This window comes from Falco cherrug (assembly GCF_023634085.1).
Source record: "Falco cherrug isolate bFalChe1 chromosome 11 unlocalized genomic scaffold, bFalChe1.pri SUPER_11_unloc_3, whole genome shotgun sequence".
Classification (NCBI taxonomy): Eukaryota; Metazoa; Chordata; class Aves; order Falconiformes; family Falconidae; genus Falco; species Falco cherrug.
The window spans coordinates 460,904-476,287 of NW_026599272.1; the positions used below are offsets into that span (position 1 = coordinate 460,904).

General features: G+C 52.2%; 1 protein-coding gene and 1 long non-coding RNA gene across 2 annotated transcripts; one reads left to right on the forward strand and one right to left on the reverse strand.

Moving 5' to 3' along the window:
- Positions 1-285: 285 nt before the first annotated feature.
- ATP13A1 (ATPase 13A1) lies at positions 286-15,294 on the reverse strand. Its single transcript, XM_055699975.1, has 26 exons — positions 14,934-15,294; positions 14,142-14,231; positions 13,640-13,830; positions 13,237-13,309; positions 12,770-12,925; positions 12,558-12,627; positions 11,839-11,945; positions 11,103-11,232; positions 10,775-10,830; positions 10,012-10,138; positions 9,391-9,528; positions 8,785-8,905; positions 7,974-8,131; positions 6,993-7,168; positions 6,487-6,597; positions 5,834-5,959; positions 5,399-5,507; positions 4,667-4,866; positions 4,183-4,279; positions 3,597-3,778; positions 3,178-3,292; positions 2,691-2,887; positions 2,082-2,224; positions 1,417-1,528; positions 1,049-1,192; positions 286-697 (listed from the first exon to the last, which is right to left on the reverse strand). The coding sequence occupies exons 1-26, from the start codon at positions 15,270-15,272 to the stop codon at positions 587-589; spliced, it is 3,579 nt and encodes a 1,192-aa protein (XP_055555950.1). The 5' UTR covers positions 15,273-15,294; the 3' UTR covers positions 286-586.
- LOC106630906 (uncharacterized) lies at positions 10,740-11,917 on the forward strand. Its single transcript, XR_001334298.3, has 3 exons — positions 10,740-10,850; positions 10,924-11,094; positions 11,800-11,917. It is a non-coding gene; the product is annotated as an uncharacterized LOC106630906 (long non-coding RNA).
- Positions 15,295-15,384: the final 90 nt, after the last annotated feature.

The window sequence follows — 15,384 nt, forward strand, 5'->3', positions numbered from 1 at the left end:
TTGCAGTGCTTTTGAAATAGAGGGCTTCGGGGCTGGCGCGTACGGCAGCGGGTAACATCTAGAAGTTCTTGGCTGTGTGTGTTCTCCTACGCTTTGTCAGCACTACGAGTCTTTATTCTGAACATTACACCTCCTGCAAGGGTGTTTACGCTGTTCGTTGTGTCACAACTCCTACCCCTCGGCCTCACCTTTAGTTTGTTGCTGCTTTTACTCCTGCACTCGGTCCCACTGGCTATTTGAAACCATCGCAAAGCTTTCGGCCCTACCAAGGAAGTCCCAAACACGTTTTAAAATACATCGACTCTGGTTTTAGTTACCAAATTCTGTAAACGTTTCCTTTAAACGTTAGGGCAGTACAAAAGTCCTGCCAGTTGGTGGTACATCCCTGGAAACATTAAAAAGTCAGGTCTTGTTTCACAGAGGTGATATCCACGTGATTTGGAAGAAAGCTTCCCCACGCCCGTTTTCCAAACAGGATCAGAGTTCCTGTCAAAAGAATTAAGGATGATTCTTGCGACGGTGCGATGCGGCCGCGGGTGCTGTCCTTCGCATAGCACTGCTGGGGGCCAGGACCTTGGAACCCGTTTCAGGAAGGCACTTTAAGTTTTGCGCTCCCCAGCAGGAACTGAAGAATTCGGTCCACTAACAAGGCGAGGAAGAAGTCAGCCAGCAACACTTCCGTGATCACGATCTTGAACTAGGAAAAAAAACACAACGCGTCGGTCCCTCCCCTTCTTCAGTTACTCCAGAGCCGCTGCCCCACGAGGCGCTACTCTGCAGCAACTGCTCCGCTACAGCCTGAACTTCCTCCTTTCATAAAAATGACTCCGTTTTCAGAAATTCACAAAATTCACAACCTGCTGTAAAAAAAAAAAAAATAATCCCCAACGCTTCAGCAGGATCACTACCCTATCCTCTCCCTCGGAGCTACTCGGGCAGTCAGTGCTCCTGCCACCCTGCTAAAAACCTGAAGATGGGCTCAGACCTGTTCTCCCACTGGAAACCGCACTTAAAATCCAGTAGGAGCAGAGAAACGCCGCCTGCTCACCTCGGTAGGGATTTCTACCAAGCCGAACTGCTCGTTGAATTCTGGCGAAGAGCCTGTGAGAAGGCCCACGATGGCGAGTCCCGAAAGGACGATGCTCCACAGCAAAGGCTTGTTCTCCTGCAGGCTCTCCATGAAAGGATGGCCCTGAAACACCGCGGGGAGAAACCATGAGGCCGTACTCATTCAAACTAGGGGACGGGGTGCAATTTGCGACGGTTTGGGACACATGGTGCGAAAAGAGGGAGTTCCTCCCCGGCAGAGCACTGAGAAAACGTAGTTTGCAATTAGAGAATTTTGTATTGTTGCATCTTAATTACAAAAAACGCTTTGGTGGTGCTGCTGGAGATGCGACTTAAAACATGGCTTGCCTTGTAGTTGATAGCAAACGTGGCCATCTGCATCGCCATGGACATGATGTAGACTGTGCTGTTCACAAGGCTGGGCTCAAACTCCTTGTACAGATCCACAAACTCCTCTTGTCTGAAAGGAAAAAGCTGGAGGTCAGACCCAGAACACCGGGAATATTCAGTTCCCCTTGCACAGCCCTGCTGAGCCCAGTTTATTCCAGTTTGGTCAGGCAAAACCAGTTCCCCAGCAAGCATGCTTGCACGGGTAAGAGCGGAGCCGCAGAGGCTGCAAGCACAGGTCATCAAGGGGTTCTTTTTCACAAAATAACAATCAAAAAATTGGAAAGAAAATCAGTTTTTTGGGGCATTTTTCTTTATAACCTTTCCACTAATCCACCTCATTGGTGTTATTTTTTTTCCCTTTCCATATGGGGACGGTAGACGTTGGAACCACAGCGTATCAGACCGTACTCCTGCTGGTTTCATCACCTCCCTGCCAACGTGCTCGATAGACAATTAAAAAATGTTTTTTCTGGATGTGTCCCACACATTAAACTCCTAACACCTGCCGTGCTTGATAAAGCGCTCACAGGAAGAGCACTGTAGTGAGGGAGGCTGCTCTCCACCCTCCCACGTAGCAGCAACTGGGAGAAAAACATTCCAGTGTTGGAGGGAGAGACTCTTACTTGGAATCGCTGCGTGCCTGGGCGCCGCGGTACAGGTAAACGAGGCTGAGGAAATGCACGAGGAACTGCAGCAGCACCGTCAGGACCGTGTAGAGGTTAAAGATGTTTGGCAGCGGACGCTCCTTGGAAAGCGTCTTCAAAGGCTGGGAAAGCAAAGCGAGCAGAGGTGCCTTGAATGGTTTTGACCATTTCTAGGCAGTTTTCCAGCAGGATCCGACTAACGTTAGTGTTTCTCAGGGAACACCTACAAAAATTGCGCTTCACGCGCCGAGGAGACCCACAGCTTAGCTGGTGCAGCAGCCTCGACCAAACCATTTATCCACATTCCGCTTCCCACCTCTTCCAACCTTTCCGTGTGGGGACAGCAGTCGTTGGGACCGCACCATTCCCATAACCCGAGCGAAGCTGCCTGCCTGCAAGCCCGGGATACTCCCTCACACAAGTGCTGGCCTTGGGAGCCTCCCAAATCCAGGGGAACAAAACCCCTCACCCCCTCCAGCCCTGTGGATTCTTAACTTATTGAAATCCAACAGCTTTTTTGGGGAGAGAGGCGCTCCTTCAGGCATCCCGGTGTGCCCGACATAGACCAGCCACTGTCCCAACCCTCACCTTCGACCTGGAGATGAAAAGGAAGCAGCCGGCCAACAGCAGACCCTGCAAAGTCGCCTGGAAATCACTGAACTTCACCCCTTCCAAGTAGAGGACGCTCTGGCTGTAAGCGAGGATCAGGGCATTCAGGGCGAGGATCTTGAACATCTGCAGCGTAGTCACTAGCGTGCAGCGACCTTGCTTGATCACGTGGCAGACTAAGGAGCAAGAGGAAGCAGAGTTTGGAAACCAAACGAAAAAACAAAATGGGTTCTGGGGCTTTGTCCCTCAGCCCTCTCCTTTTCTGAAGCAGTTAACCCCTCACCACTCGTGTCCCCATCCAACAAACCCGCAGAGGGTTGCTCCACACAAAAAACTGGCAGTGCCCTGGGGTTGGGGGGGGCGTTTCTCACCACCCCACGCCCTCTGTCTTGGCTTCTTTCCGATCTAGATTTATTCCCCTTGGGGAACGCGGAGATGCAAAGTTCAGCTCCCACCACGCACTTACTGCACTGAATGGAAGAGAGCTTGGAGGTGAAGGGGGCGGCAATGCTGGCGTCGCCCAGCTTCACGACGGGTACACGCTCCTCTTCCAAATCCTTCAGGACCTGACTGATCCGCTCCTGCCGGTGAATTAAAGATACAGACACGTGCTTCATCACCACAACCTGGATGGAAGATGACCTTGTGCTACCCCCTCCCACACCCCTGCTCCAAGGGGAGGCATTCATGCTTGCAGCGCTAACTCGATGGCTGGCTGGAAAAGCAGCACTTTCTCTGCCCAAATCCACGATTTCAGGATAAAAAGCAGAAAAGCTGGTCTTTTCCCAGTACATCCTGCCATTTCCAGTTCCCATGAATTAGCAGTAAACCAGAGGAGGAACAAAGAGCAAGGGTAAGTTAACTTTTAAAAATATCGTTACCAACCCTCTGGATAGCCATCTGCTCCTCTCTTTGGGACATGACTCTGTGCTTGGCACCACGGGAGGTGGGCTTCACAGTCCCACTCCCCATGGATGGCAGGGCAGGCCTCCCGTCACTGGGGCCGTCTCGAGATCTTTTCTTCCGTTCGGGCAGTCTCTCGGGAGCATTTGCCAGAAGTGCCACTCCTGTCAGAGTATAAAAAAAATTAGCTGCAGGGAAAAAGAGCCGTGATCCCTTCCACACAGCAGGAATCCCAACTGCTGTTTACACCCGGAGCCAGGGTGCTAGTTACGCAGGGACTTCAGAGATGTTATGCTTGCTAAAAGAAAGCTTGGGGGGGGGAAAAACCATATGTAAGGATCTTTCTTCCAGAAAAACGTGTTTGCAGCCAATTCCTGCTGGCACGCAGGCAGTGGGCATTCCACCAGCACAGCGATCCTTCCTCTTGATGTTGGTTTCTGCCACTAAATGATGTTGGGCAGATCGATCCCAGCCCTCAAAATACCGGAAAAATGAACACCGGTTTTGCATTTAGGAACGCTAGCCAAACTCAGCCGGGCACGCAGGAGAGTCCTGCACGCAGACTCACCCACGTCTGCGTGTTTCAGAGCTCCGACGTCGTTGGTCCCATCGCCGCACATCAGCGTGACGTAGCCCAGGCTCTTCAACGTAGTGATTACAAACTCCTGCGCAGAAAAGGGTGCAGTGAGCCTCGGCAGCCCGCGCCTCCCGACACGCTGCTGCCTGCACTGGGTTATGTGTCTTGGTCAAGCACACAGAACAGTTCCTGTTCTGCAGGAATTCACTGGTCTCACACCCAGGCTCCCAAAGCTTCACCTTTGGGCTGCATTTTAGGAGCACAGAGCTAAAACAGGCCGAAGAGCTCAGGACTCTCTAGGATAAGAACACGGCACATCCTGAGCTCTGGTTCTTGCTGCTTGCTGGCTCGGGTATCAAGAGAGGTGCTGCTGGGTATGTTCATTAGCTGTAAACAGCTTTGGCATTAATCAGGGGCTGGTATCTACGTGGCTCCCAGGCGCCACGCGAGCCCTGCTAAAGCTGCCGCTTCCTACCTTCTGCTTGGGCACCACTCTGGCAAACACCTGGATGTGCGGAATGAGCTTTAGCAGCTGCTGCCTGTTCACAGCCTGGAGGTGGGAGAGACCTTCCCCAGTGACACACAGGTCGTAACGCTGCGTCAGCTCTTGCAAGGAGGTGGGCGAGATGGGGAGCAAGACAGCGCCGTCGACGGACCGCCACTGCCAGCCGGAGTCTGGGAAGAGGGAAGCGCAAGCTGGATGTGAGCGTGGCTGAGGCGCCTGGCTGTGCGAAATGCTCCCAGCCACCACACAGACGCTGACTCTCGGGTTTTCAGCCCCTCAGCCTCATGGACACGAGGCCTGCTGCTTCTCAGGACAGTGCTGTGCCCACCTCCCACCTAGGTACGCTCCTCATGGGGACTGCCCTTCCCTGCAGTCAGCGACATGGCTCTTGGCATCCCTGGAAAGCCTCTGAACCTGCACGGCAAGGAGGCCTTCAAGCTGCGGCTGTTTCTGTTCTTTTGGTGCTTAGATAGCTCGCGTTTGGAGCTGGCAGAGCTCGCGTAGTACTCCAAGCCAGAGAAGAGAGGGGCAAAAGGACAGAGGGTTATCTAGGCTTCTGGAGAGCAAGTCATCTCCATTATCAGCACCAAGCAGCAGTGCTAATAGCACGTGGCTAACTGACATGATGCCCCAGCTGCCCCAGCAGGCCTTTGGCTGCCATCCTCCAAAGCACAGAAGAGTTTCCTGCATGGGATCAGTTACCTTTGCTCACAGGAGGCTGCAGAATGAGGGTGTGCTCCCTCCGGAGGAAATGTAGCTCCCGGGCCACATGGCAGGCGGTGAGAGGATTGTCTCCTGTTATCATCACTACCTGAGGGGAAAGCCAGAGGGGTCAGAGAATCAGTTCTGGGTGGGCAAGTGGGGTTTCATGATGAGTCTCTTTTACACTGAAAGGACTTCTGCCTAGCTTGGATGCTGGTGACATTCTCAATCAAACGTAGTGATGTGCAGCGCCCCGAGGAGGCTTCCTCCGAGCCGGGGCAAAGCCCACCGCAAAAATAACATCATATGCACGAGGTCTCCCTGCCTTCACCACAGCGAAGCCTTTGCCCTCACTACACAAAGGCTTCGGGTACGCAAACTCCACACCCCAAACACCTTGGCTACCAGCAAGGCTAAGATGCTGCTGACGCTTACGTGGTGTGACGCGTTTTGGATCTCCCTGATGACAGCTTTGGAGTCAGCTTTGAGAGGGCAGGAAACCACAATGAATCCAACAAATCTAAGATCACACTCCAAAGCTTCCCGCTTCATCTCCCGCACCTGCCAAAGCAAACCAGTAAGGTGTTACCTGCTGCTTTGTGGCAATCCCCTTTTCCAGCAGGTGTTTCCTTGCAATCAAAGCACCAGCTAGTGCCCCAAGATGCACAGAGCAATGCTAGACCGTCCCCAGCTGCTCTAGGAGACAGCCGCCTTCGGCACAAAGCTCCACTGAGGCAGCCCTGAAAGGAGTTACACAGAAAACAGGTTCCCGTCCCCAGATAAAACCAGTTTCACAGCTGAGAAGTTCTGTGGTAAGCCTCTTCAGCTGCGACAAGAACGCACCCTGCTTTATACCAACAGGGAAACAGAAACATCGACGAATAACGGACAGGAATTCAAAGCTGGGAGCACAGGGCAGAGGCTGCCATCTTCCCAAAAGATCCAGATCATAAAAAACCCAACAAGGTTACAGCAGTTTGGGGCAACCACATCCCAAGAGACCCCCTCTCCCCCTCTTCCCCAGCCCTGCTCACACCGTCTCCGTTTCCTTTAACGGGAGCTCGATTCCAAGGCTTAAACACCCGTACCTGCTGATGAGTGAGGTGACCCAGTTCTTTGTAGCCAAGGGCCAGCACTCTTGCACCCTCATGCGAAATTTCCGTGTGGACAGCATGGTAGTTGCTTGGGCACTGAGACAACTGGAGAAGACGTGGGGAAAAGCATCGTATTAACACAGTTTCAAGCACGTTTCGGCATTTTGCATTAAATATACAGAGAGGGGGGGAAAAAAGGCACCTTTGGGAGGGTCCCTCACCATCAAGGGCGAAAGAGGAGATTCCCCCAGGTTTAGCCCTCTGTGGTCAGCAAAAGCATCAGGGCCAGGAGCCCCCGTGGCGAGATACTGGGATCTCACTGGGATTAGACTGAAACTCCCCAGTGGAGCCCGTTTTCAGGCATGGGATGGCTGCACCGTTGGGCGGGATGTAACGCCTACATCCCTCGGGTTCCAGGCTTGGCAGGGCCAAGCAGAGGCGTAAGGGGACGAGCACACGTGCTAACGAAGGCCCTTCCTCTCCTAGAGAGATGCGCTCACCATTTTGTGCAGCGTCTCTGGGGCCCCTTTCACAGCTGCAATGTAACAGAGATCAGTCGAGCCGATCTTCTCGTACGACGCCAAGACAGACATTCTTTTCAGGGCACTGGCAAAATGAAAGCGCTGGTGAATTTTCAGTCCCTGAGTTTTAATACTTCTGGGGAAAACTTTCTCATCTGGAAACAAACAGATCAGGAAATCCTGAAAGGTTTCTCGGTATCAAAAGCAACACCCCTCCCTTCAAGGTCCCGAAGGAACCCATAGGTCACTGAGATCACGCCATTTTCCTCTCTTTAGATAAAAGCATACAGAGCTGGAAATTCTCATGCCAACAGGCAAGGGAGATAGCGGATCAGAACACCTGGGTGCGTTAGGATAACAGCTGCACAGCAGGCTGAAGGTGCATTTATAGCAAATGTTCTCATCGGAGGTAAAAATCCAGAAGGAAAAACACAACAGCACGGATTTCAGCGGGATATGTAACACAGTATTTCCGAAAGATTTCTAACGTTCGCTGTCTGCGCGTGTGAGAGACAAGAAAGCAGAGCAGAAAGCCTCCAGAGGGACTGCCCGCAGACCTCGCTGAAACCCACGCTGTCACGTTTCCACTGCTGCGACCTGCGCTACTCGCACCCTGATTTTACTCCGTCTGCGCAAGCAGAACTGGAAGACACCAACCTGAGCCTGGCAGCTGCAGAACGCAGTATCTGCAGGCCCGAGAACGGACTTCTACTATTTGCTGTCCCTCAGACACAGAGTACAAGGATTTCCACCGCCCCAGACCAGTCCCTGGGATCATACCGGATGCCATTCACTCCGTGCAGAAAGCTGGCATGAGGCATAGGAAATCTCCACAGACTAGGTAACGTCACGCTCAGAACAGTGTCATCGTTGTCACCCTCCCCTAAAAAACCCACCCCACACCCCCCAGCGTATGTAAACGGGGCTCGGGAGGAGGGAGGAGCTGGAAACAGGTTTTACCTTTGGTCAGGGTCCAGTCCACAGCCATCAACATCGCCTTCTCCAACGGATCTCCCACTAGCGTCCCATCATCCAGCAGCACAAGCGAGTGGCAAGTAGCAATGGCTCGGTGGGTTTCTACAGGAATGTCAGACACTGGTGTCACTTCCTTCCCATCCCTGCAGCATAAAAAAAAAAAAAAAAAAAAGACCGCCCGTGTTAACAGACCCATTCACATTATCTCAGACAAATCCTGAAAAAATTTTTTTTTCCCAGCCAAAAATTCCTACTCTAATATAGTAAACAGCAGAGCTTCTCATGGTGAGATCAAAGCCGTAGGAAATCTGGCGCTCTCTCAAGTGCAAACAGTGCCAAAGCCCATCATTTTTGCCAGTCCTCCAAAGGAAACTTGATTCAAGCAGAGCACTCGAAGAAGAGGCCTGAACTAACACACTTAAGTAACTGCACAATCGAAGGACTTGGCTGCCTGTCTCTCTGCCGCGGCATCGACCTTCACGCGCAGCTCTGAATGGCAGCGGCACAAGGTGGCAGGATGCTGCTACAAGGATGAGCAGCGAAGAGCTCGGTTACACAAAAGCCTGGGGCAACAAGCCCCCCCAGACAATTAAATTCACAAGTCCCAAGCCCATAGTCGTTGCCAGAGAGCAACAACCCTCTTCTCCTTCCAGTTCAATCCACATCTTTCACTCTGAATCCCCAGTTCTCTTCTCTTCCTCACTGGAATGTGATTGCACTCGTGCCTGAGGAGCTCCCACAGCGCCCAAAGCCTGGACCACAGCAAATCACGTAACAAAAATCACCCAGGACCTACCTGAGCCCAGCCACTCCTCTCACTACCAGGTGATCGCTGGTTAATGTGCCGGTTTTGTCAAAACAGCAAACTTGAACTTTGCCTGCAAAGGGGATGCGGAAGGGCTCCGTACAGTACACGTCTAGAAGAAGAGAGGAAATTCCACGAGAGATCTGCCATGACAGGACGCTCGGTGGCTTTAATCACAAGACAGGAGCTCTCAGCACAGTGCTCTGATAGTTAACGAACCCAAACCTCCCTGTTCTGAATTGTGGCAGTATTTGAAACCACAACAGCCGCCAAAGCCATAGCAGCGATGCAGCCCAACACCAAATTCACTGACCTCCATATGCCACGGGTAGCAAGCTGCTCAAAGCAGAACGGCGAGGCTGCTGAGCAAGCAGTTCCCTCCTACACTTGCTTTAGGACCCACTTCAAAGCTCACAACTCCCAAGCATTTTGGCCTTTAAACCCCCTCACACACACCAGCTCCCAAACCCACCCCATCCCCGCGTAGAAACAAGAGGAAGCTACAGTCATTACACTCTCATTTCCTCACTGATGTCCCCACAGTTCCAGTCACAAGAGAAGTTCTTTTTTATCTCTGTGTTTAGGCTTGGTACTTACAGAGCTTGGCCAAGGCGATGAGGGAGGTGTTGACAGCCAGTGAGAGCTCAATGGGAAGTTCAGGTGGAACGACCGAAGTCAGAATTAAAGTACACTCCAGGAAAAGTTTGTAACGGTTCCTGCTGGGATCCTTGGTGCCTACGGAATGAGACGGGAGAGCTGTATACCTCCTCATCCTCAGACTGGGTGTGCCCCAGGGAACTTGGATGAGTACCACAGAGGAGCTCACCTACCGAGGAAGGGCTGTGGGAGGGCAAGAAAAGCAGCATAACGGCAGCGGAACAAGAAGGCAGGATGCTACTGCACGGAGGAGCAGCAGAGAGCTGTTCCGTAAAAACCTGACCCTACAAGTCCCCCAAGACAATTAAATTCACAAGTCCTGAGCCCGGCGTTGTTGCCAGAGACCAACAACCCTGTCTCCTTCCAGTTCAATCCACTTTATCGCTCTCGGAATCCCCGAGCGAATCTTCTCAGCGGTGCGGGCCCCTACACTGAAACAGTGGCGCAGCCCAACCCAGTTATTGTGACTCCCAGGAATTACGTCGACTGCCCTTCCCACAGGCTTTGGTGCAAGTCCTGTGCAGAGACCTGGAAGAGGCAAGGAAAAAAAATAAATCTCACCTTCAATCCAGACGTACGCTGCAGCGGCAATGGCGAACACCAGCAGGAACAGGATGAAAATGAAGGTCTCCAGGTTATTGGCCGTCACTCTCTTCACCCCAAAGAGGATTGTACGCAGCAATTTCCCCTGAGAAATACAGCCTTCAATGCAAGAAGCTGACTCTGCAGCATGCAGTGGTTCGTTAAAAATGTGTAATGCATTGGTTTGTTAAAAACACGCACAAAACCCATTTTTAAAAATACACTCTGGTGTTTTGGGGCCAGAGCCTGAGAATGATTCCCACGTCTGTGATCCTCTTATTAGGCAGCAGCCTAGAGTCACTTATAATTAGTAACAAGTTTGCAGGTTTTTTAACAAGTCACTGGAGTTGATGATTTCGTTGAAGCAGCCTTCAATTTTCGATTGAAAAAGCTCGTGTTTGTGGCTCCAGTCTTTCCAGACACACTCAGAAGCCCTTTCCCAACATTTACCATTATAGAAACAGGGATAACCAGAAGCTGTAGTATAGACACAGCGTGGCCAGTGACAGCAGGAACCCCGAATCCTGACTGCTGGGCTTCCACACCGAACATCAGACTACTTATCCGACCCACAGAGACCAACCTTATTTATCCCTGTCCCAAACAAACAAGTAATTTTAATGCCCCGATTTATATTTCCCCCGTCGCTGTACTTCGTAAGCGTTTTCTGACTGCGGAGGGCTGAGCAACACAGCCAGCACCATCGACAAGACGGGGACGAGAAGGCACGTCCACAATGTACCTGAGATGTGTTGAAGCCGGTTCGCAGAGCATATGCCACACACCCGCTATCAACAGCTGGAAGAGGAAGGAAGACGGTAAGTTTAGGGCAAATCTTGTACAGGTTTACCACAGACAGAATAAACTTGAAGCTACACCCTTCTCTTACAGGAGGACGTAGTCAAGTTCAACAGGACATCACAGCAGCCTAATAATCAAAATAAACTGGCAGTGACAGGGCCAAGGAGACTGGCTCAACGACTCCCTCCAGAAGTTTTATCAAGCCCCCTAAAATCAACCTGCGAGCGTGCCACACGCTCGTCTCTGAGGAGATTTGCGCAGGTACGTACGTTTCAGTCCTGTGCTGGCTTTCTGGGGCGGGATGTGCTGCACCACTTTTGTTCCCCCAAATATGATGTGTAAACGGGAATCTGTCTGCATGTCCAAGATGTGCTCTGGATTGAGATCTTCCACAGGCTCCTGCGGGACAACACTCAGCCTCAGAATCACAGCTGTAAACAAGTACACTTAAGAGTATTCTCTTCTGTTCTTATCCCACGAGATGCTCTCAGCTTCACTTCAACCAAAGCCTGAACCGAATCTAGACCTTAACACGCCATTCAGCTCCGATCGGTCTGGGTTTAGAGCCTGGCATCTGTGGGAATGCTGGTTTCGGGGGACTAGTTCACCCCTGGCACACTGAATTCAGCAAGGGAGGCTCCGCAAGCATTACTTTCTCATTTTTAAGTCACCCACTGGCATAAAAAAAAGGAAGACTCGGGGCTTTGAAGTGCTTTACACCCATTCCTCCTCCCACCTCCACCCCACCAAAGGAATCCAGACTGGGGAATGTGTAGGAGAGCGATGCCATGCCCGCACGATGGAGTTCAGACCCAAAAGCTGGAGCCATTGCCAGACAAAACAGACTTTTCTGTTTCTCATTTACCAGAGACCATCAATCACTGACAGAGAGCTGGTAACAAACAGACTAGGTTGCTTGGGCCGGCATTCACGCCAAGGGATGACTTTGCATTTTTACTTTTCCAGGTTACGACAAAGGGACAGCACAGAGGACATTTCTCAGACCTTCATCTGCGGCACAGACTCCCCTGTCAGCATGGCTTCGTCTACGATACACCTTCCACGTAGCAGCAGCACATCACACGGCACGAGATTTTCATGAGGAGATCGGCCTGCAATTAACACGTTAAATCTGAGAAGCAGCTCAAAGGGAGAAGCGACTGCTGTTTGGCTACTTCCCTGGCAGGGCACAGCTCTCCTTCAGTTTAGGAGATTCCTAAAGCTTCAAAACTCCCCATGAGCTGCTGAGTTTACCCCAGCACGTACCCACTCCCTGACCCAAAAGGGTTTGAAGGTTACTGGGTCTCTAACTGAAACCAAGAATGTTTAACATCAAGTCACTGGGTTCTCACTGCTGTTCAGGCTTCGGAGACCGCGATCACAACCTGGGGTAACACAACCTTAAAAGGGAGAGCAGGGTTAGGTGCCAGGCCCTTCCCCTTTCCGTTCGAGGAATTTATTGTCAGGGAACCCTTCATCTTCACAGTCCTAAGCTGAAGAATCTGAGGCCGACTGATGCAGGGATTTACCTTTCTTAAAGGCAGCTAGCAGGTCTAATAGATTCAGCCCAAACTCTTGGACCCTTGAGTTGTGACACTTACGAATCAAAGCCCTCAAAAGCACCCCAGCCAAGACCTAATTAATATACCTAATTCAATTCACCACACCAGAAGAAATCAGATTTTAAACAAGCTTTTGATTACAACCATCACGCAAGTCATTACCGATGGAAACGATATCCCCTGGAATAATCTCATCGCTGGAAATGGGGCGCCACTTGCGGTTTCTGTAAACCTGGAGGGGGGGGAGGAAAAGCACTTTCAGCAGCTCTGTATGTGTCAGAAAAGGATCAAAGAATGGGAAAAAGGAGCAACTAATCAGTTAGAAGACAGCTACAGCAAAAACTTCCTGCACAGTTCTCTCCGGTTTGGATTACCTGGATCATGTAGGGCTTGTTGCCCATTTTTCGGATCTCCGACATGTTCCTCATTTGCTGCTGGACCAGAGAAGCTTCAAACGCAACCAACATGGAGAGGGTGAAAACACTGTAATACCAGTATTCATCCAAGCACCACAACCCCACACAGAACACCTGTGGAGAGAGCATGACACGGGAGTTATTCTGATCCCTCTCAGAAAACAAAAGCTTCAAGTTCCAGGAAGCTAACTTGGTAAACGTTGAACTGTAGCAAGCCAGAAAAACAGAAAACCACAGTACAGCCACTGGGGAGAAAGAGGGTTCCTCCCAGAAGTAAAATTGATGTTACAGTGCAAGATCAGCACTTGCTCTCGATTTTAGAAAGCTGCCAGCTGATTTGTGGCTCTCAGGCCAGGATTATAAGGAATTCTCTCGTTCTTTAGCAGGGAGAAGTATTTACAGCTCTTTTTGTTTGTTCATTTTACCTGAAAGATGAAGAACGGAGCTGTAGCTCTTTCTTTAAAGAGTTCCAAGAACTCCGGCACCACCATCTCAGCCCTGGGAAAGAATCGGATTGTTATTAATCTGAACATTCCAGATTCCCAGCAAAAGCCCAACCCAAAAGCCACCTGCAGCCTCTGGCGTCAAACCACGCTGTACTCCAGAACGTCCACAATCTCCCTATTTTCAATTACTTTGATTCAGTTAATTTGTTATACGTGATTAATTTCCATCTATAGCCCACCCCGGAGAAGACCCCCCCAGCACGCTACCGTTCTCCGTTTTTGAAACAAGTGTCAGCAGTAACTGAAATCTATAAAGCAAGGCTAGAAATGTGGTTCAACGCTGGGATACCGTGGCAAAGAGATCTGCACCTGGAAAACTTACTTGTTTGTACCGTATTTCTTCTCAGCTGCTCGAATATCTTTGTCCTCCTGATAACCTCGGGCATTCTGGTAGTAACAAAGAGGATGTTCCACCGGGAAAGCTACAGGAAGAAACTGTTTCTTGCCATCTATCTCATAGGAGTATTTGATTTTCTGAAATTCAAAGGAAAGAGCCTCCTGCCCATCCTCACCCTGCAGAGAGGGGGGAAAAAGAACCAAAACAAATCAGTTGAACACACAGCAAAGGCTTCACTCCACACACAGTTGGGCCTGAAGAAGGAAAGAAACCCCAACCCCTCACGTATCTTGTCATTGTGTGATTCTTCTTGTGGTACGTGCGCCAGGAAACACCGTGCTCCCTTTAACATCCCCACTTGTGACTGACCGCAGCCGATTATTCACTAATTACTTAAATTAAAAGCTGAGGAACTGCAGGCTTACGCTGTGGCAGCTCCCTGGCCCATGACAAACATCAGCGCTGCTCCCAGCAGCAGTGTCCTTACCTGGTCTCTGTGGAGTGGCACTAGTTCGACCGATCCGTTATTGGGGGTTGGCACCACTTTAGCCAATGTGGCTTTCTTAGGACAAGGCTCCTGAAACATAAACGAGACACACGTCATCAAGCAGATCCCAGGCCCCGAACTTCCCCCAGTCAAGAGGGATTCTGGCTGGGATGCACTAAACCGGGCCAACCACAGAGGCCTTTGCACTAAACCGGGCCAACCACAGAGGCCTTTACAGCCGGGTGCTTTTGTGGAGCTGTTGTTAGAATCAAAGACATTCCAATTATTGCAGTCCATCCCCAAAATCACACCCTATCGCTAAAGGACGTCTATTCAGTCCTTCACTTGCACTTGAGGCACATACAGCTGCCAGTAAGCAACTGTAAAAACGGCAACCAGCTGGTCCACCGTCAAAAGACGGCGGCTCGCCACCAGCAAAGGCAGTGGCCCCTGTGCTGAACACCCGCCGCATCCCAGGCTGTCTGTGCACAGACATGCCGCTGGTTTCCCCAATGCCGCTTCGGGGCTGGGGCCTGCCGAACTCTGCCACCAGCACGCCGCCATGCTGCCCAAGCCCAGCTAAGGGGAGAAGCGTTGTGATGCTGAGCGTCCCCTCACCGTCTTCCTCAGAAACATCCCCTTATGGACCGCACGCCCCCACGCCTTCAGCCGCCCCCGCACGCCTGGAGAGCCCGCAGGGCGCGGCAGGAGCCTCCCGGCGCTGCTCGGGGGCAGCCCCCGAGGGGTCGCCCGGCCGGCCGGCCCCGCCGCACCGGCAGCCCCGGGACTCACCCGGACGCAGGTGAGGGCGCAGTGAGCGTGCACCGACCACAGCCCCGAGAGCGCCGTCAGCAGGTGGACAACGCCGATGGCGGCGAGCGCCAAGAACGCGGCCTCGGGGGGCGCAGGGCCCGGGCCCGCTCTGGGGCCGGCCTCCTCTTCCTCCGCCACCGCCACCGCCTCCCGCCACGCCGCCCACACGCGCGGTCCCCACAGCCACAACCAGGCCGGGTAGAGCCCCGCCACAAACGGCAGCACGGTGCCGTGAAGCAGCCGCGGCCGCCGGCGGTAAAGCGTCACCGACAAGACCAGCTCGTCCAACGGACCCGGAGGCGGGCCGGCCGCCGCCATTTTCCGACAGACCCGCAAACGACCCACTTCCGCTTCCGGCCGGGCCGCGCGCGGCGCCTGCGCAGTGGCCGGCGGGGCGGATGGGGCGGGGCTGCGCATGCGCAGAGCGCCC